Source organism: Pelophylax lessonae, assembly GCF_965119305.1.
Source record: "Pelophylax lessonae genome assembly, chromosome: 1".
Classification (NCBI taxonomy): Eukaryota; Metazoa; Chordata; class Amphibia; order Anura; family Ranidae; genus Pelophylax; species Pelophylax lessonae.
The window spans coordinates 305,218,999-305,246,260 of record NC_138768.1 but is presented as its reverse complement, the minus strand read 5'-3'; the positions used below and the strand labels follow the sequence as shown (position 1 = coordinate 305,246,260).

Here is a 27,262-nt window from a genome sequence, read left to right as displayed (position 1 = left end):
CACCACAAAAACAATTAATTCAAGTTTCAGCTACTGTGCCGCAGCCTACAGCACATCAATGCCAAGAGCACAGGAAGTGTCTGGGACAATTATTTATAATGGAGGATTGCCATTTAGGTGTTCTTGCTTGTGCTGGCACTACTCTCAACTGGCTGGCTGCTCTGTTACTAAACCCAGGACCCTGCATTTACTATATCTGATCTCCCATAGTACATGGACATGCAAAAGTTTTAGTAAATATAAACAGCTAAATACCTTTTTTTTATCAGCAGTATATAGCAGTCTTGTGACTTGTATCAGTATCTGCTTAAAGCTTTTAGGAGGGGTTTTTATTTTGCCCTGACCCTCTGTATGGACAGTGCTGATTGGCCCTGTGCTGATCACATGCACTCCTCCAAGAAAAAAAAAAATTCTCTAGCAATACACACAAAACTGAGCATGTGCAGCCTGACTCCTAATGCTTTGATTTATCAAGAGATGGGTTGGAGTCAGTTAAAGAGGAGGATCAGATTAGACCGGATTACACAGCCTTTTATAAACAATGCAGATGAATAACCCTTTAGGTTCTACAGTGAGTATAACAAGCATACTGCATATACACACTCATTTTACTGTTGTGCGTCTAGTAACGCTTTAAGGTTTGAAGCTTTGAAGGTTGCCTACCCTCAGCCAGCCATGGCATCGCATGGTCAAAGAGGTGGGGGGGGGGGGAGATAATGTAGTGGGCTCTGCATTCCCTCTGTTAAGTAGTTTGCCCTGTAGTGGCCTCCCCTAAAGGTCAGATTGGCGCTGAATCCCTACCCATATCTAGTATTTCTATCATCTCAGCAGAGCAATTCTCTGGTTCCTTTGCTTCTAAGGATTAATTTTCTGCCATAATTTTCCTTCCCTTCCATCCCTTTTGTCGGAGGAATAGGCGTCTGAGAAACCCCTTCAAAATGAGGAAGATTTGGAAGCTGTTGAGGATTGGAATCCCCTGTAGACAAGTCCTCCCTGGAGCAATCTCTGAGTCAAGGGCTTTCTCGGACACAGAAGACCACTTGGGCTTCTTGGCAGATGTGGTGCACACCAGTGGCGTAGCGTGGGGGGCCACCCCAGGCACAGCATTTAGATGGGCGCAATAGGCTATGCTCTCCCATTTCTGCGGCCCGTGTTTGCTCAGGCACAACAGCCCAATCATTTGAATGGGCTGCTGTGCCCCATGCAACGCAGGAAAGAAGTTCCTGCTCTACTTTGGAAATCACAGCCTGCATGGGAACTGCGAGTACTGCGCGGTTCCCAGTATCGGTGCGATTTCCAGTGCGGGCAGCGTGCCATTAAGAATAATGGCACCCGCCTAATGGTCCTGCATTTTACCGCCATTTCTTTCTGAAATGTCTGCACAGCTTGGATCGCTGCTGAGTTGTTCAGCTTGGCATAGAAGTGCTGTTGGCTGACAAATGAGAAGAAGAAAAGTAATCTCCTTTTTCAGGCATAGCCAAAGGGCAAGATGTAGTGGGACTTTAATTATACCTTAGATGTCCATCAAATATCCAAGTCCAAAAAAATATAAAATATAAAATTTTATTAATGATCAGTAAAAAGTCATCTCAAAAACTTGTGATGCAGTGGTTCATTGCAAAATCAATGTATGTCCTTGAGATAGAGGATCTACGCGTTTCGCGGTCAAACCACTTCTTCAGGACCCACAAGGATAAATACAATCAAGGTTGTGAATAACATTCACAAAAGCTAGTATTAAAGAATAAAAAAACATTAATATTCTGTACATACAGTAGATTTAGACGTCACTATGTATAATTACTTAATTACACCCCCATATGCGATACCTAAATAATTACATCGATAAACCATATTCACGAACAGCCAAAACAAAACAAAGCTCTTACCTCAGGGAAGCTGGGGAGTATAGGAATTTGAGCCCTACATGCTAATGACCTTGGTACATTGCAATACATCCTACTGAACTCAGTACACTGGCCTACATACTACTGACCCTTGTACACTGCCCTACATTCTACTGACCCTTGTACACTGCCCTACATTCTACTGACCCATGTACACTGCCCTACATTCTACTGACCCATGTACACTGCCCTACATTCTACTGACCCCTGTACGCTGCCCTACTTTCTACTGACCCCTGTACGCTGCCCTACTTTCTACTGACCCCTGTACGCTGCCCTACTTTCTACTGACCCCTGTACGCTGCCCTACTTTCTACTGACCCCTGTACGCTGCCCTACTTTCTACTGACCCCTGTACGCTGCCCTACTTTCTACTGACCCCTGTACGCTGCCCTACTTTCTACTGACCCCTGTACGCTGCCCTACTTTCTACTGACCCCTGTACGCTGCCCTACTTTCTACTGACCCCTGTACGCTGCCCTACTTTCTACTGACCCCTGTACGCTGCCCTACTTTCTACTGACCCCTGTACGCTGCCCTACTTTCTACTGACCCCTGTACGCTGCCCTACTTTCTACTGACCCCTGTACGCTGCCCTATATTCTACTGACCCCTGTACGCTGCCCTACATTCTACTGACCCCTGAACACTGCCCTACATTCTTCTGACCCCTGTACAGTGCCCTACATCCTTCTGACCCCTGTACATTGCCCTACATCCTTCTGACCCCTGTACATTGCCCTACATGATGGTGAATACAAATAGTACAGTCACCTACTCCTGATAACATTAGTATAGGAATTTGAGTATACAAGTATTAGATACATTTTACTTCAATAACATCAGTATTTTCTTGAATATGTTTGGGGTGTAAGGGGGTTTAATACTGTAATAGTGGAAGGGGCTCAGGGAGTGCTAAAATTCCACAGATTAGGGGTGCAAATTACTCGTCCTACCTTGGGCGCTGACAACCCACGCTATGCCACTGGTGCACACTGACCTTAAGTTACCACTGCTGTAATCCACTTCCCCAAGTCTTTTCCAGTACAACCCCACTTGCAGGAACTTATGTATGCCAATTGCACTCACACTGAAGATGTGTTTTCACCTACACCGTGTTTTGATCAACAGTACCACAAGGAAGAAAAATTGTATTTAAGGAAAAAATGGGGTTCTCTGGCTGTTGACCCGACCATTTCCTATTCAAGTAAGACCCAGACAGTCCCAGTGCATAGGGTCCCATTCTTTAAAGATGCCACAGATAAAAAATTTGAGTCCTCTTTAAAGGGTTCTTCTTAGTGGGAGGAGGTAGTTTTTCTGCTTGTGGTAGTTTTGCTGGGCGTTTACTAGACTTCAAAGTGTGGGCAAAGCATATGGTTTGTTCCTGAGAATCCGTTGCGGGGATCCTACCATTTGGCAGTTTCTGGAAAGTTTTCTGAGAGCCCTAAGTTTCTAGGTGGATGCAATGGAGGACTCCATAAGGCAGCTTTCCCGGATGGGCACCATGTCTGTCCACACAAGAACGATTCAAATGTTGGTCAGTAAAACTTCTTGACAAGAAGCAAATTAACAGGTTGCCTTTTGAGGGCGAACGCTAGTTAGCACCATTCTTGAATGCCTTCATCCATAATGTGACCATGAAGAAAAGCATACTTTATCCTTAAAGAAGAAGGCAAAGAAGACAGGTCAGAAGCTGGTAATGCCCTTGGAATCCAAGAAGAGCTATTTTCGATTGAAGCAAGCCTTGGGCTCTAAGCAAAATCCTACGTTCTCAGTAAGAACTGGACCCCCAAGGATGCCTATTTTACAGGCGCAATCAACAGTTTTAGCGATTAGCAGTAGAGCATCACCACTACCAGTTTGAAGAATTGCCTTTCGGCCTGTCTATAGCCTCCAGAGTGTTTACCGTGATGCTGGCCATTGTGGGGTACCTGGATGACCTGCCTCTCCAGGAGCAATCTGCTCAAATGCTGATGTCAAATGTTCAACTGACGGTAAAGCTCCTGGAAAGGTTCAGTTCGGTGCTGAGAATTCAAAAGTCTTAGTCTTTCACATGGCACACATGAAGTAATGCTTCCTCAGGAAATTTTGCCCATCTTTTCATGAGGTCATTAGAGAACCCCTCAATTTGCATGATGATACTGGGGAAGAGGGTAGCTGCTTTAGATGCAGTCCCCTGTTCCAAGTTCCATTCCAGAGGTCTTTAAATATCCTGTCAGGATGGGAGAAAGGTAAAGGAGTCCTTGGACCTGCTAATATATCTGACTCCCATGCATGGGTCAGCTTTGATGATGGATAATGGATATTCATGCAGATGCTGGATACTGGAAAATTCTTTTCAAATAATTTTTAAGGTTTTGATGAGAGATGCCAACCTTTTGGGGCTGGGGAGTTGATGTTCTGAACAACCTCTTAGTTTTTAGGGAACAGAAATTGTGAACATCCTGGAACTTCTGACCCTCTCCGCCATGCACATTCCTGGTGTGCAAAATTGGCACATCAGCTTCCGCAAGCATTTACTATAGATGCCCTTGGGTTCAGTTTTCCCTGTTCAGTGCCTTTCCTCCACAGCTTCTTCCTCGCTTGTGCAGGTTAACCGGGAAGGGAATTCTGGTGAATCTGGTTGCCCAAGAAGAATATGGTATCCAAACATCATAAATCTCTTGCCAGACAAGTAGTGAGCTCCTCCACATGGGCCAGGTTAGCGGTCTTAAGGTCTGAACTTACATCCTGTGTTACGGTCCCTGTCTTTGACACCATTATTTTTGAAGCCCAAGCCCTGAGGGATAGGGGTGTTTCGGACTCTGTAATCCCTACACTCCTCAAAGCAAATGGTCAACCTCCAGGTGGGTACCATTGTACATGGAAGTTTTTTTTTAGCCAGGTTTGAGACTTGCAAGTTTCATCTCGAACAGCATGTTGTGGGGTGCATTTTGTCTTTTCTCCAGTCTAGGGTTGAGATGTCTTTGGCTTTAAAGCCAAAGTTCAGGTTTCTAGTCACTTTAAATCGTTTAGGCCAGATATTTCCATTACTATTATTCATCCACTGTGAGCATTGTATCTTACTGTAGTAACATCAGCTGCATGCAGTGTTGTGTTCTGCAGCTGTACAGAAGACTTCCTGTCTGCTGCCGGACCAAGTGCTTCTCAGTAATTCAGAGGAAGCCTATTACTTTCATCATCGTATGCAAGGCTTCCCTGATTGCTTGAGGGTGGAGATCTTGAGGTCATCTACCGGTCTGTCCACCTTAGCCTCTGGGGGGTGTCTGAGAGTACTTGTACAGAAAGACGGTCTACATGAATAAACTCCAGGTGTAAGGACACAGGGGGACCATACAATTTAACACCCTCTGCATCCACACAGGTCAGAGTAAGTAACCTTTACAGGAATTTCCCTCGCTTCTATGGTGGAGCACTGAAGGGAACGAGTAAGGGGCCAGTAAAAATAGGATTCCCAGTTTACCCTTGCCACCAATGGGGCTGTACTGATGCCACCTGGCTTATCAGACGTTGATAGTATTCTCAGTTGGGTCCCTCCTTTGACTATTCATTCCTTCATCCCACACTACTTATGCCTTGGTAAGGAGGGCTTTGCAGCATTTGTGGCTTCCGTTATGGGGCACATTTAGGATCTTATCCAGGCAATGGGCCCTCGTTTTCCACCAGACCCTGAGTCCGACACACCCCTGGCAGTGATTTCTGACACAGGAGAAGGGTAATGGAGAAGAAGGGAGAGGGAGAGAGACTTCATTCTTACTCTAAGTGCCAGAAAATTGACTTCTCAAAAATTTTATTACTGCACCTTGAAGGTTTATTTTACCAGGTGTGAACACAGAAGATTAATTGAAGCCAGTGCTTTGTGGGATTAATTCTGGCTTTTTTAGTCATGACTGGGTTAGTGCTTGGCCTAGAGTATAATCAAGAGCCAAATTTAAGGCCTGGGCTGTTTTCTTTCAGTGACCCCTGGCATCGCACTGTCTGGTGAAGTCCTTCATGCAGGGTATAGCTCATGTTGTTCCCCTAGACATTCTCCAGTAGCTCTGTGGAATTTGAATTAGATACTTTAAGAGCTACATGCTCCCCTCTTTTGAGTACATTAGGAAAATCACTTTGACCCTACTCGCAAGGTGGAACTGGCTTTCTACTCTTGTAAGGAGTCTTTCCTGGTAGTTCACAGTGATAAGGTTTTCCTTCGACATAAGGTATCCGTTTTGTCTAAAGTGGGTATATTAGTACATCCTGAGATCAGAGTTTGTTGTTGTGCCCCTGGAATAAACATGCAGGGGGCTCCCTGCATCTCATTCTACATAAAAACAGAATGCAATCATTTTCAAATCTCATAAACCCATATTTATTGACAGTAGAAAACATATCAAAGGTTTAAACTGAGAAGTTGGTGGATTCCCCTACTAGAGAGAATGCTATCCTGGATCTATTGATCACTAATGACCCAGACATAATCTCGGAGGTAGGAGTCCAGGACAACCTGGGCTCTAGCGATCACAGGATGATCACATTTAGTATAAATAACAATATAAAAAGGCAAGTGGGGAACATAAGAACCCTAAACTTCAGAAGGGCAGACTTTCCAAAATTGTACTCATTGATGGAAAGGGTAAACTGGGACCAAACCCTGGGATCACTGACCACAGAGGAAAAATGGGAATGCTTTAGAACAATATTAAGCAAAGGCATCTTGCAGTGCATTCCTATGGGGAATAAATTTAGAAGAGACAAAGCCAAACCTGGCTGGCTAAACCGTAGCGTTAAAAAACTTATTAGGGGAAAAAAATTGGCCTTCAAGAAATATAAATCAGAGGGCACCGTATCGGCCTTCCAGCAATACAAGGAGGAAAATAAGAAGTGTAAACACGAAATCAAGATGGCTAAAATCAACTTTGAGAGACAAATAGCGGAGGATAGTAAAAAAAACCCAAAGAAATTCTTTAAATATATCAACAGCAAAAAAACTAGGGCAGAGCATATTGCACACATAATTAGCGATGATGGGAGGATGGTTACAGAGGACACTGAAAAAGCAACCGTGCTGAATTCTTTTTTCTCGTCAGTCTTTACGCAGGAAAAGGAAGGGTACACTGACCATGACTGTATGGTTAGTAGTAATACACAGGACTTGCCACTATGGCTAACAGAGGGGGAAATCAGGGAAAGACTGGATAAACTTAACACAAACAAATCACCAGGCCCGGATGGCGTACATCCGAGAGTGCTCAAGGAACTCAGTATGGTTATATCTAGACCACTGTTCCTGATCTTTGCTGACAGTATTAGGACAGGAGATGTACCAGGGGATTGGAGGAAGGCTAACGTGATTCCGATATTCAAAAAGGGCCAGAGACATATCCCGGGAAATTATAGGCCTGTCAGTCTGACATCAATAATATGTAAACTTTTGGAGGGGATGATAAGGGACTATATCGTAGAGTATGCTAAAGACAACAACATCATCAGTAGTAACCAGCACGGGTTTACAAATGGGCGATCTTGTCAAACCAATCTCTTAGCATTCTACGAGGAAGTGAGCTGTGAGCTAGATAGGGGGAGACCAGTGGATGTGGTGTACTTGGATTTCGCTAAGGCGTTTGATACAGTTCCCCACAAGCGCTTAATTTATAAAATAAGGTCTGCAGGTATCGACAGCAGGGTTTGCTCTTGGATACGGAATTGGCTAAAAGGCCGTGTCCAAAGGGTAGTAATAAACAGCGCATACTCAGACTGGTCTGAGGTAGTAAGCGGGGTGCCCCAGGGCTCAGTCCTGGGACCAACCTTGTTCAATTTATTCATAAACAGCATTGAGGAAGGGATCAGTAGTTCGTTATCAGTTTTTGCAGATGACACAAAATTGGCCAGGGCAATAACTGCACAGCATGAAGCAGATATCCTACAGAATGACCTGGACAAAATTACGGAGTGGGCAACGACATGGCAAATGAGGTTTAATGTGGAGAAGTGTAAGGTTTTGCACTTGGGGACCAAAAACATAAAAACACAATACACGTTAGGAGGGGAACCCTTGGGGGAATCAAAAATGGAGAAAGATCTGGGAGTTTTAGTTGATGATAGATTAGGCAACAGCATGCAATGCCAAGCGGCAGCTTCCAAAGCCAACAGAATATTAGCATGCATAAAGAAAGGGATGTATTCCAGAGATAAGACTATAATCCTTCCACTTTATAAAACTCTGGTCCGACCGCATCTGGAGTATTCTGTCCAGTTCTGGTCGCCAGTCCTCAGGAGGGATGTGTTGGAGCTGGAGAAAGTCCAGAGAAGGGCAACTAAACTGATTAGGGGGTTGGAGGACCTTACCTATGAAGAGCGGCTGCAATCGCTCGATTTATTTTCCCTGGAGAAAAGACGTCTGAGAGGGGACATGATAGCAATTTATAAATATCTTAATGGGGATCTCAGCTTAGAAGAAAAGCTGTTAATTCGAAGGAATTGCATGAGGACTCGAGGACATACAATGCGATTAGAGGAGAAGCGTTTTAACCTCAGGCAACGTGGGGGGTTCTTTACTGTTAGGGCTACAAGATTGTGGAATTGTCTACCACAAGAGGTGGTTTCTGCGGGTAGTATGGTGACTTTCAAAAGACTCTTAGACTTACATCTCAAGGATCAGGAGATTGAGGGCTATGTTAGATGATTACAGTCACACACACCTACACAGGTTGAACTGGATGGACTATTGTATTTATTCAACCTCACCTACTATGTAACTATGTAACTATGTAAGAAAATGTACCCTTTTAAGAAAAAAAAAAAGGTAATTTTAAAAATTGATGGCAGCTACACATCTCATACAGGGCCAGGTGTACTATGATGAAGTGAAAAAACACTCGTGCCAACTAAATTGTATAATACAAATAAGGGGAACTGCTGCTGCTGCTTTAAAATCCCTAAGGGTAACAGACCATAAAATAAATCGCAAAGTGCAATTTAGCAGCGCAGACTCTACAAACAATATATTAATCCCAGTGCAAATAAATTTGTGATAAAAGTCCTCACTTGCAATAAATTAAATATATACATACACAATTAGTGTAATTGATGGAAAAATGGGGACTATTGTAAATTCAATCCAAAATGCATCAATATATAGTGAAAAAGCGTATGTGTGTGTGTGTGTATATATTTATATATATATATATATATATATATATATATATATATATATATATATATATATATATATATATATATATATATTAGGGCTGCACGATATTGGAAAAAAAGTACATTGCGATATTTTCTTTCCCCAACGATATATATTGCGATATTGAGAGAGCCATCAATCCAGGCTAAATACAGGGTTAATGTTACTGTAGGGATTCAGTGCAGCAGCCTTCTTCTGATTGTACTACAGGGCAAGCCAGGGTTAATGTTACTGTAGCGAACCAATCACGTCATGAGTAGCGGCACAGCGAACCAATCACGTCGTGAGTAGCGGCACAGCGAACCAATCAGGTGTGCAGGCACGCGTGATTGGTTCCCCGTGCCGCTGCTCATCGCTTAGTCAGGAGAGCTGCAGGACGGACTTAAAATGCGGGACGGTCGGGCTGTATTCTTCTACCTTCCTTCACTGTGACTATCGCCCACTCCTGCAGCACGATATTCGATGTTACATCGAATATCGTTCAGCCCTAATATATATATATATATATATATATATATATATATATATATATATAAAAATGTGCAAAAACCAGTCCAAATATATGTGCAAAGTGCAAATAGCAATCCAATTATGAATACAGCCAAAGTGTAGTGTTGGCTCCTTTAAATGCCACAGCCAGGTGAATACACTCCTCAAATGTGCAAGGTGCTAATAGACAAAGTAGTAGTAGTGGTGGTGACACCCTCTTTGTTCCGCGGGAGAATGCAAACTCACCAATTGTTGTTGACTCCTGTTCCCTTATGGCAACGCGAGATCAAAACGCACATGAGATTCCCGTGGTCTCTGGTCCAAGGATCCATACATCCTTGTAGAGGAAGTTTCTGTATGTGGATCTCAGGGGACACAAATTGAATGGAGAGACAGACTCCTCCTAGCGTAGTATCCAAGGAAAAAATTCTGTTTATTTATAAAAACGCCCCATTGGGCAAAACAAACAAAACTCTTTACAGCGTAGGTATAATCTAATATGTCTCTCAGCCCCAAAATATAGACTCCCGTGCGGTTACCCACACTAAGTTTTTGGGAGCTGCACCGCTCCGGAATTGCCTATGCCGGCATGCCTTCCAGGCTGTGCTCAGATCGAGGTGACGTGCGTATCAGCTTGACGCGTTTCGTCATATGGTTGACGTCATCGGAAGCTGACCGAAATCCACATGCAGCAACCTACTCTACAAGGACGTATGGATTGTTGGACCAGAGACCACTGGAATCTCATAATTGCGTTTTGATCCCGTGTTGCCAAAAGGTAACAGGGGTCAACAACATTTGGTGAGTTTGCATTTCTTCTAATCCCACGGAACACAGGGTTTCACCACTACTACTACTTCATCTATTAGCACCTGGCACATTTGAGGAGTGTATTCACCTGGCTGTGGCATTTAAAGGAGCCAACAACACTATACTGGCTGTATTCATCATTGGATTGTTATTTGCACATATATTTGGACTGTTTTTTTCACATTTTATATGCTTTTTCACTATATATTAATGCATTTTGGATTGAATTAACAATATTCCCCATTTTTCCATCAATTACACAAATTATGTATGTATTTATTTAATTTATTGCATGTGAGCACTTTATCACAAATGTATTTGCACTGGGATTAATTGTTTGTGGAGTCTACGCTGCTATATTGCACTTTGCGATTTTTGCTTTAAGGTGTAACCTGATGTAGCATCCCCTGTTCTTTTAAAAACACTCTGTAAATGTCTGAGAGCTGAGGAGAGCAGTTGTTGGTGTTTTGGGAGAGGGCTGTTGTGCCATTCTTGGCTGATATGCTGAACAGGCCTGGGTTTCTTTTGTCATATTGATGCACAAAATATTTTCAGTTTGTGAAAGGTCTGGACTGCAGACAGGTCAGTTAAGCACTTGAAGAATTCTACTGCAAAGCTATGCTGTTGTCATAGATGCAGCCTGCAGTTTAGCATTGTCCTACTGAAACAAACAAGGCCTTCCCTGAAAAATATTTCACCTGGATGGGAGAATATGTGCTCTAAAACCTGGATGTATCGTTCAGCACTTTATATCTTTCCAGATGTATAAGCTGCCCATTCCATACACACAAATGCATCCCCATACCATCAGAGATGTAGGATTTTGAATTACGCACTGATAAGCCAAAAGGTCCCACTCCTCTTAAGTCTGGAGGACGCAGTGCCCATGGTTAATATTTTGATTCCCCACTGACCACAAAACTGTTTTCCACTTTACAACAGACCATTTCAAATGAGCTTTGGTCCAGAGAAGATGACGTTTTTGGATCATGCTCAAAAATGGCTTCTTGCACAAAGGAGCTTAACCCCTTCAAGCCTAAGCCTTTTTCTGCTTGGAAGTTTAAACTCAGTATTTTTTGCTAGAAAATTATTTAGCATCCCCCAAACATTATATATATATATATATATATATATATATATATATATATATATATATATATATATATATATATATATATATATATATATATATATATATATATTTATATTATACAGTGGGTACGGAAAGTATTCAGACCCCCTTAAATTTTTCACTCTTTGTTATATTGCAGCCATTTGCTAAAATCATTTAAGTTCATTCTTCTTCCTCATGAATGTACACATAGCACCCCATACTGACAGAAAAACACAGAATTGTTGACATTGTTGCAGATTTATTAAAAAAGAAAAACTGAAATATCACATGGTCCTAAGTATTCAGACCCTTTGCTGTGACACTCATATATTTAACTCAGGTGCTTTCCATTTCTTCTGATCATCCTTGAGATGGTTCTACACCTTCATTTGAGTCCAGCTGTGTTTGATTATACTGATTGGACTTGATTAGGAAAGCCACACACCTGTCTATATAAGACCTTCCAGATCACAATCCATGTCAGAGCAAATGAGAATCATGAGGTCAAAGGAACTGCCTGAACAGCTCAGAGACAGAATTGTGGAAAGGCACAGATCTGGCCAAGGTTACAAAAAGATTTCTGCTGCACTTAAAGTTCCTAAGAGCACAGTGGCCTCCATAATCCTCAAATGGAAGACGTTTGGGATGACCAGAACCCTTCCTAGAGCTGGCTGTCCGGCCAAACTGAGCTATCGGGGGAGAAGAGCCTTGGTGAGAGAGGTAAAGAAGAACCCAAAGATCACTGTGGCTGAGCTCCAGAGATGCAGTCAGGAGATGGGAGAAAGTTGTAGAAAGTCAACCATCACTGCAGCCCTCCACCAGTCGGGGCTTTAAGGCAGAGTGGCCCGACGGAAGCCTCTCCTCAGTGTAAGACACATGAAAGCCCGCATGGAGTTTGCTTAAATAACACCTGAAGGACTCCCAAGATGGTGAGAAATAAGATTCTCTGGTCTGATGAGACCAAAATAGAACTTTTTGGCCTTAATTCTAAGCAGTATGTGTGGAGAAAACCAGGCACTGCTCATCACCTGTCCAATACAGTCCCAACAGTGAAGCATGGTGGTGGCAGCATCATGCTGTGGGGGTGTTTTTCAGCTGCAGGGACAGGACGACTGGTTGCAATCGAGGGAAAGATGAATGCGGCCAAGTACAGGAGGGATATCCTGGACAAAAACCTTCTCCAGAGTGCTCTGGACCTCAGACTGGGCCGAAGGTTTACCTTCCAACAAGACAATGACCCTAAGCACACAGCTAAAATAACGAAGGAGTGGCTTCACAACAGCTCCGTGACTGTTCTTGAATGGCCCAGCCAGAGCCCTGACTTAAACCCAATTGAGCATCTCTGGAGAGACCTAAAAATGGCTGTCCACCAACGTTTACCATCCAACCTGACAGAACTGGAGAGGATCTGCAAGGAGGAATGGCAGAGGTTCCCCAAATCCAGGTGTGCAAGACTTGTTGCATCTTTCCCAAAAAGACTCCTGGCTGTATTAGATCAAAAGGGGGCTTCTACTAAATACTGAGCAAAGGGTCTGAATACTTAGGACCATGTGATATTTCAGTTTTTCTTTTTTAATAAATCTGCAACAATGTCAACAATTCTGTGTTTTTCTGTCAGTATGGGGTGCTATGTGTACATTCACGAGGAAGAAGAATGAACTTAAATGATTTTAGCAAATGGCTGCAATATAACAAAGAGTGAAAAATTTAAGGGGGTCTGAATACTTTCCGTACCCACTGTAAATATTTAGCAGAGACCCTAGAGAATAAAATGTCGATCGTTGCAATATTTTATTTCACACGTTATTTGCGCAGCCGTCTTTTAAATGCAATTCTTTGGGAGAAAATACACTTTTATGAATTAAAAAAAAAAAACAGTAAACATAGCCACATTTTTTTGTATAATATGAAAGATGATGTTACCCCGAGTAAATAGATACCGAACATGTCAAGCTTTAAAATTGCGCACACGCGTGGAGTGGCGACAAACTTCCGTACTTAAAAATCTCCATAGGTGACAATCTAAAAAAATTTTAATGATTACCTGTTTTAGAGTTCCAGAGGAGGTCTTGTACTAGAATTATTGCTATCACTCCAACGATCAGCGATACCTCACATGTGGTTTGGACACAGTTTTCATATGCTGGCGGGGTTAACCTTGCATTTTTTGGATGGCACAAAAAAAACAGTTGTCACATACAGTGATTTTTGGTAGTATCCTTAAGCCCATGCAGTGATATCCATCAAAGAATCATGCTTTTTTTAATGCAGTGCTATCTAAAGGCACAAAGATTAAGAGTGACTATTACTGCATTTGAGCCTCATTCCTTGCACACAGATTTTTCCAGATTCTCTTAATCTTTTAGTGACATTATGTACTGTAGATTAATTATATTTAAAGCCTTTGCAATTTTACCTTAAGGAACGTTATTCTAAAATTGGTAGACATATTTTAGTCCCAGTTTGGACATGTTTTCTATTTTCTATTGTGAATAAAATGTGTTTGAGAATTGCAAATGATTGCATTCTATTTTTAGGTAGATTTTACACCGCGTCCCAACTTTATTGTAATTGCGGTTGTAGGTGAATCATGTTGTGAATCATGCCTACATGGCCACAGATGGGATTGTTCTCTTTCTGGTGAATGCCCATTCTGCTAGATCCATTAGTTCATCCTGGACTCTTCAGTGCTCCTGTTCAGGTTTACCAAGTTTTTAGGCTGCCGCTTGAGTTTTAAAGTTTGGCACTTTTTTTTTTTTTTTTTTTTTGTGGGGGTTTTGTTGGTTGGCTGGAATTGTTATAGTTTTACCCATCCCCTCATTGCATTGGGAAGACCCAGTCTTCTCTGAATCTCCCTATGTCCTGTACTGTATGAATAAGAAGATGGGATTTTTGACTTACCTGTAAAATCTTTTTCTTGGGGTACAGTGCCGGACACCCTCCCCTCTGTGGCTGTTGATTTCTTGCTACAGAACAAATGATAGCTAGCAGTGGCAGAGGTTCTAAAGGGGTCCTCCACAGCTTTTTTTTTTTTATTTTTAGTAAGTAACCAGCAGGTACCTTCCCTATAATCCATTTGTCTCTGAATCTGCCTCTGTCCTGTACTGTAGTCCAAGAAATATGGATTTTACAGGTAAGTTAAAAAAAATGTAATTTTGACTTGACTGTAAAATCCATTTCTTACAGTACAGGAACCATGAATTCCTCCCATCTTTGTCTGTTCCTCATTACTTGCTACAAAATAAGGCTTAACTAATTTGGGAGGGGTTATGCCAAAGTGGTAAGTTCCTGCCATTTTTGGTTCAATGTCCAGGGAAGCAGCATAACTCAAGTAGTCATAAATATGAAACGCCCTGTTTCCTGTGATGTACTCCAAAAAAGGATTTTACACTTACTGGGCATTTTTGTTTAAAAGTTTAAATCTGTATATTTTGCTAGAATATATTTATATCTATTTAATTTTTTTTTTTTCAGCAGGGACTCTAGAGAATAAAATAGGAATCATTGCAATATATAATGTTACACAGTATATGTGCACTGGTCTTTCAAATGCAATTTTTTTTTGGGGGGGGGGGGGGGGACGGGACAATATTTACCCCAATTTTTTTTGTAGAACGTGAGAGGGGATGTTATGCCAAGTAAATAGATACCTAACATGTCATGCTTTAAAATGGCACCCGCTCGTGGAATGGCGACAAACCACTGTACTTAAAAATCTCCAGATGACACTTTACAATTTTTTCAGTTTACCAGAGGAATGGGGAGCTATACATTTTTTATTTTTTTTTTTTTTACACTGTCCCTTTATTTTAATCACTTTTTTTTCCTAATACGAGGAATGTAAACATCCTTTGTAATAGAAATATGGATGACCGGTTCTCTTCATTGAGAGATCTGTGATCTAACAGACCCCCAATCTCTCATTTACCTTTTAAAAGCAAAAGATTAAAAATAAATACCTTTCGCTTTTTAAAAAAATACAATCATTTACTATGGCCTGGGAACCTAAAGTGACATCAGACGTGGCTCCGGTCCTCCAAGGGCATAAAGACAAGTGGTGGCCATCTTGGCCTCACTCTTCTTCATACCCAGCTACTGATAGCATTGGATCGTTCCTGTGCTTCACCAATGAGTCAGGTAAGCCCGGGGTGGGGGGGAGGGGGGGGGGTGCCATAACTCCGGTATTTAATGTCAAACATATGACTTATTTTTACTATGAGCCGGTCGGCAAGTGGTTAAACTACAAATCCTAATTTCTCTCTCGTTCACTGACCAACACCGCACCTGATTCTTCTTAACCATTGGGTTATACAGCCCCCTACAGGAGTAGAACAACAGGCAGGAAAAGCTTGACTACGCCTATGGGCACTCCCAGGGGGTATAAACCCACTCTCAGCTATAGGCACTCAGTCTTTTCTGCATAGTCAGGAGTAAGGATCTAGTTCCTTGCTGGGATCTCTGGTCCTGGCGATTTTGTTTTTTTCTTTTTAAATGGAATTTTCTCCTATCTTTGCTGTTTAGTTCCTGGGAGAATCTACAATCAATTGCCAGACTGGGCGATGGACAATCTAGATCCAGAGGGTCCCCCCCAGTCTAGCCAGCGAGAATGTACAGACTGCAGCTCTGCGCTAGGTCGGCCTGCGAGCTAAAGCTCTCGCGAGGGCGCCTATGACCTGACCTCGGCCTGAATCGCAGTGTTTCTCCTGGCCAACAGCATCCACATTATAATGCAGTGGTGGTCTGTCCCAAGTGGTGCCCATCCTGTTCCTGGTATGGTAGGTAGCTGTCCCCCTCAGCTCCTGGAGGGTTTTGGATTGGACGTGGGCCCCTCCGGTTCCCCTCTCCCCCCCCCCCCCCCCCCCAGCCCATCTAAAATTTTTGTGGTCACTGTGGGTCTTTCGGCCCCCTTCCCTGGGTGAGGGTATGAGCTGGCTGTTGCCACATGCTCTTAAAGGGGGCTGGTTTGAGTTGTTTCTGACCGGGTTTTTATTGGTGCGCAACGGGGGGGTTGAGCAGGGTTTCCTGCCACCCTGGGGGTTGATGTCTGGGGCAGGGATGTCCTCTGGGCTCCCTGAGGAGGTTGTTGGGCTGCGGGAGCAAATAGTTTAGCATCCGCGGGTACACGCCTCACAAAACTTTAGGCAGGTGCCTACCAGTCAAACTACGTGAGGCTGCCCCTGTGAGGGTGGCTGAAGCCACTGCCTCCCGTTTGGGCATCTGCCCTCCCCTCCGCTGTCCCTGGGTAGTCGGCTCCGCTGGGCCTACTAGGCCATGCAGCCGAGCCGGGTGTCTCCGTTGGGGGGCGGCCCCAGTGCATTTAGCTAAAGCCCCCACTCTTCCTTTGGGCATCTGCCGGGCTGGGATCCATGCACTTGCGGCTGGGCCTCCCCTCCCCAAAAATTTAGGCTGTGGCTTGCGGCCTGCTAGGCCCTGTGGTCAGCTTGGCGCCTCCCTTGGAAGAGGTGGCGCTGTGGGGGGCACTTCATTTTTTTATGGACAACCTTGGGACTGCGTCCACGCACCCTGAGTGCTCAGATAGTGAGGATGATTCCTCTGATCCTATAGCCGCGCATGAAAAGGCGCTGGTGTATGCACTGTTTGTGTCAGTGTGTGACACTTTAAAAATGGAGGTTGCGGCTGAAGCTGCGTTGAAGGCGCCAATCCCTTTTGGCACCCAAAGGCCCTCCAAAGCGGCGAGTGTGTTCCCTTTTCCGCTTACTTTGACAACATTGTCACAAAACAGCGAGTTGTCCAAAACGCAGTGGTTCCTAAGAACTTTTTGCTTGTGGTGTCCTTATGAGGATTAACTGCGTTAAAGGTGGACGGTTCCACCTTTAGTGGATTCGCCAGTTTCCAGCTTAAATAAAGCTACCTTCATTCTGGAGTCCCCGGCCTTTTAGTATCCAGCTGATAGGAGGGCAGGGGCTTTGGTCCACCATATGTTCGCTATGGCTGCTTCGGCACCTAGGCTGGTATTTACTATTGCACTGATATCACAAGCTCTGACCGAGTGGGCTAAATTTTTATGCCGGGACCTGGAGGGGAAACTGCTTCCCCCTGTCTTGCGGAGCTGGCAGGTCAGTTGGTCCAGGGGCGACAGTTTATCTGTGATGCCTCTTTGGATGCGGCTCTTATGATTTTTTTAGGCTGTCTATATCAGCAGTGGTCCTTCGACGTATTATCTCGCTGAAATACTGGTCTGCGGACCAGACTTCTAAGAAGGCCTTATCTCCTCTCCTCTGTGTAGGGGATTGCCTGTTTGGGGCTTCCTTGGAAGACATTGTTAAGGGTCTTACAGAGGGGAAGAGTACTCTTCTTCTGCAGGTTACCAAGGGCAAGGAGCCCTGTCATAGATGTGGACCATTCTCCTTGGCTCATTAGAGTTTTTTTCGTCCCTCAAGGTCTCAAGACAAGGGATCAAAAGTCAGTGCCTCCACCAGAGGACCTATTTTGGCAAGCCACATGCAGGCTCTCCTAGACCTGTGGACAAGGCTGCCTGTGCATGAAGGGGCACCCTCACCTGTTTATAGGGTGGGGGGACATCTCAGCTGGTTTTGGAATCCATGGACCTGGTATAGGACAGGTGAGTCCACAAAGTTATTCGGTCAGGCTACGAGATCATGTTTGGTCTTATCCTCCGGAAAAGTTCTTCCCTTCCGACCTGCGCTTGTCCCCGGATCACTTACCGGCCTCTTTTGGGTAGTGCAAGACTTGTTCGTTCAAGGGGTGATTGTTCCGGTTCTGATTTTGCTTAAAACTCTTTACAGTTCCCAGGAAGAAAGACAAGGTATTGACCTTGTGGCTCAATGAAAAAGTGTCCTGGTGGCTCAATGAGTCGGCATTCTAAGGTGGGCAGACCGGTTCATTCCAGGCTTCTCAAATTTCTGCCACGACTCCTGTGCAGGATCAAAGCAGAAGGGATTTGTCTAGACTGACCTCGCCGATCTGATACGCCTGGTCGCCGATGCTCCTTGGGGACTTCCTCTCAGGGAGGATCTGCTGTCCCAAGGACATATCTTCCATCCTGCTTTACAGTCGCTGGCTTTGGCGGCTTGGCTGTTGAATGCCACCTGCTGAAGGATGTAGGTTTATCGGAGTCTGTGATTCCTATGCTGTTGAAGGCTAGGAAATCTACTTCTAGGAAGATCTACCATTGTACGTGGAAAACGTACATTGCGTGGTGTAAACCTCTTGGGGTTCGTCCTCGCTCCTTCTTGGTGGCTCGGATCTTAACCTTCCTTCAACAGGGAGTTGAATAGAAATTGGCCTTGAGTACCATCAAGGGCCAGGTATCGGTTTTGGCGGTCTGTTTCCAACAACCTTTGGCCTCACACTCCCTGTTGCTTACCTTTCTTTGGGTGTCCGATATTTGGTTCCTTCAGTGCGGGCTCCGTTGCTGCCCAGGGATCTTAATGTGGTGCCTTCCGCTCTACTGAATCCTCCCTTTGAAAATACTCTGGAGGTTTCCCTGCTTGCGCTGCCCCAGAAGGTGGCCTTTTTTGGTGGCTATCACCTCTACGCGCAGGGTGTCGGAACTGGCGGCGTTATCCTGTCATTCACCTTATTGGGGATTCTCAAGGATAAGATGGTGCTTCGCCCCTGTCCGTCATTCCTTCCTAAGGTGGTCTCTGACTGTCATTTGAATGAAGACATTGTGTTTCCTTCCCTGTGTCCCAGGCCAAGCATCCAAAGCAAATTGCCTTGCATGCTTCGGATTTGGTCCGGGCAATTAGGGTGTACCTGGCATCTAAGGAGTCTTTTAGGAAGTCCGACTCTCCATTTGTGCTCACGGACGGACCTCACAAAGGGCTGTCTGCTTCTTCTGCGATCATTTCCAGATGGATCAGACAGACGGTGGTTTAGGTCTATTGCATCAGAGGTCAGATTCCTCCTTTCCCTGTCATGGAGCACTCAACTAAGGCGCTAAGCGTCTCCTGGGCTTCCGTCATCAAGCGTTAGTGACGCAGGTTTGCAAGGCGGCCCCCTAGCCGTCGGTGCACAGTTTTACTAAATTTTTATAAAGTGGCTGTGTTGGCATCTGCTGATGCTTCTTTTGGCCGCACGTTTTTGGTGGCTGCTGTCCTTTTTGCGGGTGTAATTGTTTTTTTTTTTGTTTTGTTTTTCAGGTGAGCTCCAGTTGTTTGTGGTTGAGCTTCATGTTACCTGGTTGGCTATGGTTAGCCTTGGGAATTTTTTTTTCTGCTTTTTTTCCCACCCCTCATGTTTAACACTGCTCTGGGACGTCCCAATGGTTAAGAAGAATCAGGAACTTTGTCCATCAATGAACCAAAGAGTAAATGGGAGTTTTGACTTAGTGTAAAATCCATTTCTCTGATGTTCATCGACAGACCCAGCACACACCCCTCTGTGGAGTTGGCTTTCTTCTGACACTGCTTGTAACAAAACTGAGTGCCTATAGCTGAGAGTGGGTGTATACCCCCCTGTGACTGCCCATAGGCGTAGTCAAGCTTTTTCCTGCCTGGCATCCTACTCCTGTAGGGGGGCAGTATAACCCAATGGTTAAGAAGAATCAGGAGCTGTATACGTCAATGAACATCAGAGAAATTGATTTTTACAAGGCAACTGAGGTATGTTAACCAACCAGATTTTAGATTACTGGAAACAAATTAAACTATGACTGCTTTGAGTCACCTCACTTTACGATTTAAATACTGAATATACGGTACGCCTGAGAGACTTAGGGGTTGATTTACTACCGTATATACTCGAGTATAAGCCGAGTTTTTCAGCACATTTTTTTGTGCTGAAAACGTCCCCCTCGGCTTATACTCGAGTCAAGGAAAAAAATGTCCTCTCCGACGGGTTTAAGGTTTAAAAATGGCGCCGCCCGTCACATACATGTTACCGCGCACGCGCCGCCGCCGCTCGTGTAATTTCGGCTATTCCCGGCGCCGCTCGGGAGAGGCCGGGAATAGCCGAAAGTATACGAGCGGCGCGTGCGCAATGACGTGTCGGCGCCGGGCGGCGCCATTTTTAAAATGAAGGCGCCTCTGGAACAGGTAAGTGAAACAGCTTCACTACCTGCCATGGGCTGCGGGCACACTACGAGGGATGCAGTGCTGCGGGCATGGTCCACATGTACCATGCCCACAGCACTGCATCTCCTGTAGTATGCCCACAACCCCGGATCCTCTAGTACCATGCCAGTACCCTGCAATCTCCTGCACCATGCCAGTACCCTGCAATCTCCTGCACCATGCCAGTACCCTGCAATCTCCTGCACCATGCCAGTACCCTGCAATCTCCTGCACCATGCCGATACCCTGCAATCTCCTGCATCATGCCAGTACCCTGCAATCTCCTGCACCATGCCAGTACCCTGCATTCTCCTGCACCATGACAGTACCCTGCATTCTCCTGCACCATGCCAGTACCCTGCATTCTCCTGCACCATGCCAGTACCCTGCATTCTCCTGCACCATGCCAGTACCCTGCATTCTCCTGCACCATGCCAGTACCCTGCATTCTCCTGCACCATGCCAGTACCCTGCATTCTCCTGCACCATGCCAGTCACCCTGCATTCTCCTGCACCATGCCCACCGCCCTGCATTCTCACCCTAGGCTTATACTCGAGTCAATGATTTTTCCCATCTTTTTGTGGTAAAAGTAGGGGTCTCGGCTTATACTCGGGTCGGCTTATACTCGAGTATATACGGTAATTGCAAATATACAATGCAGTTGCTCCAGAGCTTAGTACATGGGGTAAAGCTTCACTGCAAAAGAAAAACTTAAAAATGCTCAATTACATGCAAGGAAATAAAAAAAAAAAAAAGCATTTTTCTCTAGCGCTCATTGACAGACGTAGTCCTCGGTGATACAGCACCTTCGGGTTATGTTGCCTCCACAGGAGCAGGACTAGACAGGAAATTAAAAAGCTCTGGCCACACCCTAGGGGCAGTCCCAGAGGGTATATCCTCTCTCTCTCTGCCTCAGCAAATCAGTTATTTTCTGTCTAGTTAGGAGTAAGGACCTAGATACCTTGCTGGGATCTTAGGTCCTGGCAAGATTTTTTTCTTAAAAGATTTTTTTTAGACAGCTTTTTTTTTTCTCCAGTGTTCCTGTGAGATCTTCAAGCAAGAAAGCTGAACTGGGCGACGGGCTGGATGTTGAGATCCGGTGGTCACCCCAGTTCAGCCTACGAGCGCGTGCAGGCCATAGCTCCGCGCTGGGTCGGCCGCGACAAAGTCCCATTAAAGGACTGACCCCGCGAGTTAAACGTCTCGCTGAAACGCCAAAGACCATGAGTCACGGCGTCCATATCGGTCGACAGCCCTCCCGCCCCGGTGGAGAGGGGTACTGTCAGGAGTTGGTGCCCGCCTGGTTCCGGTATGGTGAGTAGTATGTTTCCCCTTTTCCCCTGACGGGTCTTGTGGTGAACGTGGGCCCCTCTCTGTATGGTAAGATAGAGTCCCTCTCTATCCTATAAATGACACAGATCCTCCTACTTTGAGTGTGATTTTATGTGCAAAAAGCCAGGAGGCTTGGTTTGGGAGCTAACAATCTAATTGTATACATGTTAAAAAGATTGTAATCAGTGGCATTCTGGGAATCTTACGGTGATAAAAATAAGCTACCTACCAGTCAGAAGCCACGGACATGTAGACTGCCTTCCTAATCAGATCTCCAGCTATTAGCAGGCCTCCCGAATGGCCATGCGGTCCGCCAGGGCCGGTACCGCCAACCACGCTAAATCCCCATGCAGAGAGAGTGTTGTGTGCCCTGCAGCACACCGCTATTCAGTACAGGCCGCCGCCATTTCTTTTGCTGGATCGCACGAGCCGCCATTTTGGCGTAGCCTCGTGTCTCCAGCATGGGGGCGGCCATGTTTGAGGTGATCCAAACACCTCGTGGAGCTAGGGGAGGCGCCGGAAGGCGTGCAGAGGGGCGGAGCCGCCTCCTTTCTTCCTGGGCAGCCAGCCAAAAGACTTCCTGTTTGTCAAGACAGCGCTGTAACCTGTTGCAGTTAAACTCTGAGCATCAAGTGGTGAGCCTGGGGGTCTATCTCTCTCTCTCTCGATCGATAGGGATCCCTAGCAGGTAACACTAAGGGGCTTTTTGTGGCGCTGGGGGTCTGAAAAAAAAAAAAAAAAAAAGTTTTTTATTTTTGAATTATATTATCCAGGAAGTGACTGGAAATATCATGGACCCTGCCACACATATTCCCCCACCTGTTTCCCTCGAGGGGGCCACGGGACGTAGAGTCATTTACAGCAATTTTGGAGTCTATGGTGGCTCGGGTGGAGGCGGCCTGTCAGGGACGGGGGTCAAGGAACCGACCCCCGCCTACCCCTATACTATCTGACACCTCTGACTCAGATTCAGAGATGGTCACTGCAGTTGCAGGTTCCTCTGCAAGGGCTGTTGTCTCAGGTAAAGCCCCCTCAGACAGTGAGGAGGACGTTTCTTCTCCCGCTATAATTCAGGAAGAAGCATTGGTGGACGCACTAGTTGTGGCAGTGCAGGAAACCTTAAAACTTGAGGCTTTACCGGCAGAGGCAACTGAAACAGAGATTCCTTTTGGTACTAATAAGCCCATCAAAACGGTGAAGGTGTTTCCTGTACCCAAGTGTTTCGGTAATCAGATTAAAGGAGAATGGGAGCATTCTAAACGTACCTTTACTATTTCCAAGCGTATTGCTAGACGCTATCCGTTTGAGGAATCCATCATTAAGAAATGGACGGTACCACCAGTGGTGGATCCACCTATTTCAAGGCTGAATAAAGCCACGGTTATCCCAGTGGAGGACACTTCGTCCTTTAAGGATCCGGTGGATCGAAAAATGGAAGCAGAGTCCCGCACCATCTTCTCTCTGATAGGGTCAGCATTTAGACCAGTAATTGTTATTGGTCTAGTTTCCCAGACACTTACGGAATGGGCGAGAATGGTACGCCAAGACCTTAGGGGAAAAGATATTCCCCAGGAGACATCTGATTTGATGGAACAGATTATACAAGGGCTACAGTTTATCTGTGACGCAGCCTTGGACACTACTCCCTTATTAGGGCATGCATCTATGACAGCGGTCATCCTCAGACGTGTGCTGTGGTTAAAATGCTGGTCAGCTGACCTAGGTTCCAAAAAGACCTTGACAAATCTCCCTTTTCAGGGGAATCGTCTATTTGGGGCCAACCTAGATGAAATCATTAAGGATGCCACTGGGGGCAAGAGCACTTTTTTGCCACAGGCTGCTAAAGCTAAGGGACCTCGCAACAAGCGAGGACCTTTCTTTACCGCCCATAAAGGGCGCCCGGCTGGTACTAGCGGGAAAGGCAAGACTCCTCCAGGAGGGTTCAAGAAGGGCTGGTCGGACAAGCAGAGGACCAACCCAGCCAAACCCGAAGCAAAGGAGTACACAGCCTGAAGGTGCGCCCCCACCCGGTTTCAGGGTGGGGGCACGTTTTCACCGGTATTCAGGACATTAGATCGAGCATCAACCACTACTACCGGTGCGATTCTTCCCTTCCAACATTTAAGTACTACAGGAAGCGGTAGTTACCGTTCCCTGAATAGATCTTTTCCTTTACCTTTTCCTAAGATTAGTCCCTATACCTCACAGGAATCGGATCTGGTTGACCAGATAGGCCAAGTAGCCTCTAGTCGGGTGACTTCGGTCCCTGAGGTTCAACCAGAAAAGATCACCCTTCCTGATAACAATCAGGTATCTGATAAATGTGTGGGAACAGAAAACGACCAGACTTTCTCGGATGGTCGGGGCCAGATACCTCTAGGGACGCCTGGTTCAGATTCTATCAGCGCCAGTGGTCCTAGAAATTCTAGGCTGGCCTCCTCAAGCCGGCCTGGCCGACTTGGACATGCTAGTCGCAGACGTTCCGTGGGAACTTCGTCTCAGGGAGTGTCTGTGGTCTCAAGGACCAATTTACCATCATGCTTTACAGTCGCTGGTTTTAATGGCCTGGCCATTGAGACCCAAGTACTGAAGGACAGAGGTTTGTCTACTTCAGTCATTCCTACCTTTATTAAAGCAAGGAAAGCGACTTCCAGCAAGGTCTATTATCACACATGGAAGACTTATATTGCGTGGTGCGAATCTTTAGGATTTCCTCCGCGTACCTATTCGGTGACTCGAATATTGGCCTTTTTGCAACAAGGGGTTGAGCAGAAGCTAGCCTTGAGCACCATCAAGGGTCAAGTTTCAGCATTAGCAATCTTCTTTCAGAAGCCTTTAGCTACCAAGTCCTTGGTGCGGAATTTCATCCAGGGGGTGCGGCACCTGGCTCCACCAGTCCGCGCGCCCTTACCGCCCTGGGATCTTAATTTGGTTTTGTCGGTTCTACAGAAACCTCCCTTTGAAAACATCAGGGAGATTCCCTTGCTTACTTTATCCCAGAAGGTGGCCTTCTTGGTGGCTATTACTTCTGCTCGCAGGGTGTCAGAACTGGCTGCATTATCATGCCAGTCCCCATACCTAGTGATTCATAGGGATAAGGTAGTACTTCATCCTAAGCCATCTTTTCTTCCTAAGGTGGTTTCAGATTTTCATCTGAATGAAGATATTGTACTACCTTCCTTGTGTCCTCAGCCCAAGCATCATCGGGAACATGCGTTGCATTCCTTAGATGTGGTTCGGGCAATCAGGGTATACCTGAAAGCTACGGAATCATTCCGTAAGACGGATTCACTTTTTGTGATCACGGATGGCCCCAGAAAGGGTTTGCCTGCATCTGCCGCGACCATTGCCAAATGGATTAGACAAACGGTGGTACAGGCTTATTCTATTAAGGGTCAGAGTCCTCCGTTCCCTGTTAGGGCGCACTCCACTCGAGCGCTCAGTACTTCCTGGGCCTTTCGCCATCAGGCGTCAGTGGTCCAGGTATGTAAGGCGGCCACCTGGTCGTCGGTACATACCTTTACAAAATTCTATAAAATTGATGTGACGGCATCGGCGGATGCCTCATTTGGCCGCAAGGTTTTGCAGGCCGCAATTTGAGGAGACCGGTGGTCTACCGCGAGGGTTTTTTCTGTTTGAAAAAAAAAAAAAAAATTTTTTTTTCTCTTTTTTGTTGAGTCTCATCATTAAGGATGAGCATTGTAAACTTCTAGTTGGCACCGGTTGGGCCTTCTAGATTGGGATTTGATTTTCATTTTCCCACCCCTCATTTGTGATACTGCTCTGGGACGTCCCGAAGGTGCTGTATCACCGAGGACTACGTCTGTCAATGAGCGCTAGAGAAAAATGGATTTTTGTAAAATCTTACCGTAAAATCTTACCGTAAAATCCTTTTCTCTTAGCTCATTGACAGACGTAGTCCCCGCCCCTCTATTTTTTGAGTTGGGTTGGGTTAAAATCTCTAAAGACTGCTTTTTCACATAACTGATTTGCTGAGGCAGAGAGAGAGAGGATATACCCTCTGGGACTGCCCCTAGGGTGTGGCCAGAGCTTTTTAATTTCCTGTCTAGTCCTGCTCCTGTGGAGGCAACATAACCCGAAGGTGCTGTATCACCGAGGACTACGTCTGTCAATGAGCTAAGAGAAAAGGATTTTACGGTAAGATTTTACAAAAATCCATTTTTGATTGTACGTGATTGGATGATAGAAACCAGAAGAGCTTCCCTTCATTTCAGAGCTTCCACTCCGATCTAAAGCAAGTGCACAGTGTATTTGCCTTTAGTATATGAACCTTAGTTTAAATCCATTCTTAAGGGCAGAATTAACCTCAGATCTTTTTTAATTATTCTTAATGTTTGCTAAACATACGTTTCGCATGTGGTCATAATTTCTATGTAGCTTTGTAGAAATCTGGCTATTCTAAGAACAATTTGTATAGTATAATTTTTGCAACTTTTAGTAGTAATAAGACTAAATAACTACTGTTAAATTGCTACCTCTCTTAGGTTTGTTCTTGAACAGTATAACGCCCTATCATGGCTGACCTGTAACCCGGCTACTCAGGACCGGACGTCATGTCTACCTGTTCACTTCACGGTGCTCACACAGATGTACAACATGGTAATGGACATTCTCTGAACAATCATCCTGGCTACACAAAAGGATATCTGAAGATCTCCAGCCAGCAGTTGGAATGCCCTGTGATTGCTGTGCTCAGTGCTTGCTGCGGGACCTGTTGGTGTACTACATCAGTGAAGAAATGCAACTGAAGCTATTGTTTGTGCTGCTAGCAGTATGCATGGGCATTCATGGAAGCTAATTCTGTGGAAAATTGCCCAAAACGAAAAAATTCTAGGTGCTGTGTCTTATTGCAGCAAAGAAAACAATGCATTTTCCTGTGATCTAGCTATAATGAATGCCCTCATTTAAATGATAAACATGTACATGTTTACGAACAGGTATAGCACAGGGCATAGACCTATCAAATCTGTATCTTCAGGTGCACACAAGTTATTTAGCACTTTGTACTGCCTGTGCAGTTATTGTATCAGCTTCTTAAAGCACAATTTTGCTGCAGAATTCAGCTGCAGGTCTGTGGGATTTCTACAAAAACAAAGCAGATTCTGTTCCTCCTACAACTGTGATTCGCTGTGTATATATTGTCTGAGCAGTTCACAGATAGCAATATGACACATCGTACAAGCAGTCATTTTTAGTGCCAAATCTTTCTTCACATATTCTTAGCTTGTGTCAGTATTCTTTCCACTAAAAATTATATCACAGTGGAAATTGGGCTAAAAGTGCACAAGCTGCTGTACAAACAGTTGGCCAATTGTAAACTTGGGTTTTCTAATTCTCTAATTAGCCTTGCTAATGCAAAGTAAAATGGGAGCCTTT

At 45.0% G+C, this 27,262-nt stretch overlaps 1 protein-coding gene across 1 annotated transcript in view; it reads left to right on the top strand.

Annotated features, from left to right (window-relative positions):
- The window catches only part of MED13L (mediator complex subunit 13L), a 310,651-nt gene extending 283,955 nt beyond the window's left edge, over positions 1-26,696 (top strand). The window contains exon 31 of the mRNA XM_082258705.1: positions 26,371-26,696. Within this exon, the coding sequence (XP_082114831.1) occupies positions 26,371-26,503 (133 nt within the window). The 3' untranslated portion in view covers positions 26,504-26,696. The remainder of the gene's footprint in view (positions 1-26,370) is intronic.
- The last annotated feature ends 566 nt before the right edge of the window (positions 26,697-27,262 follow it).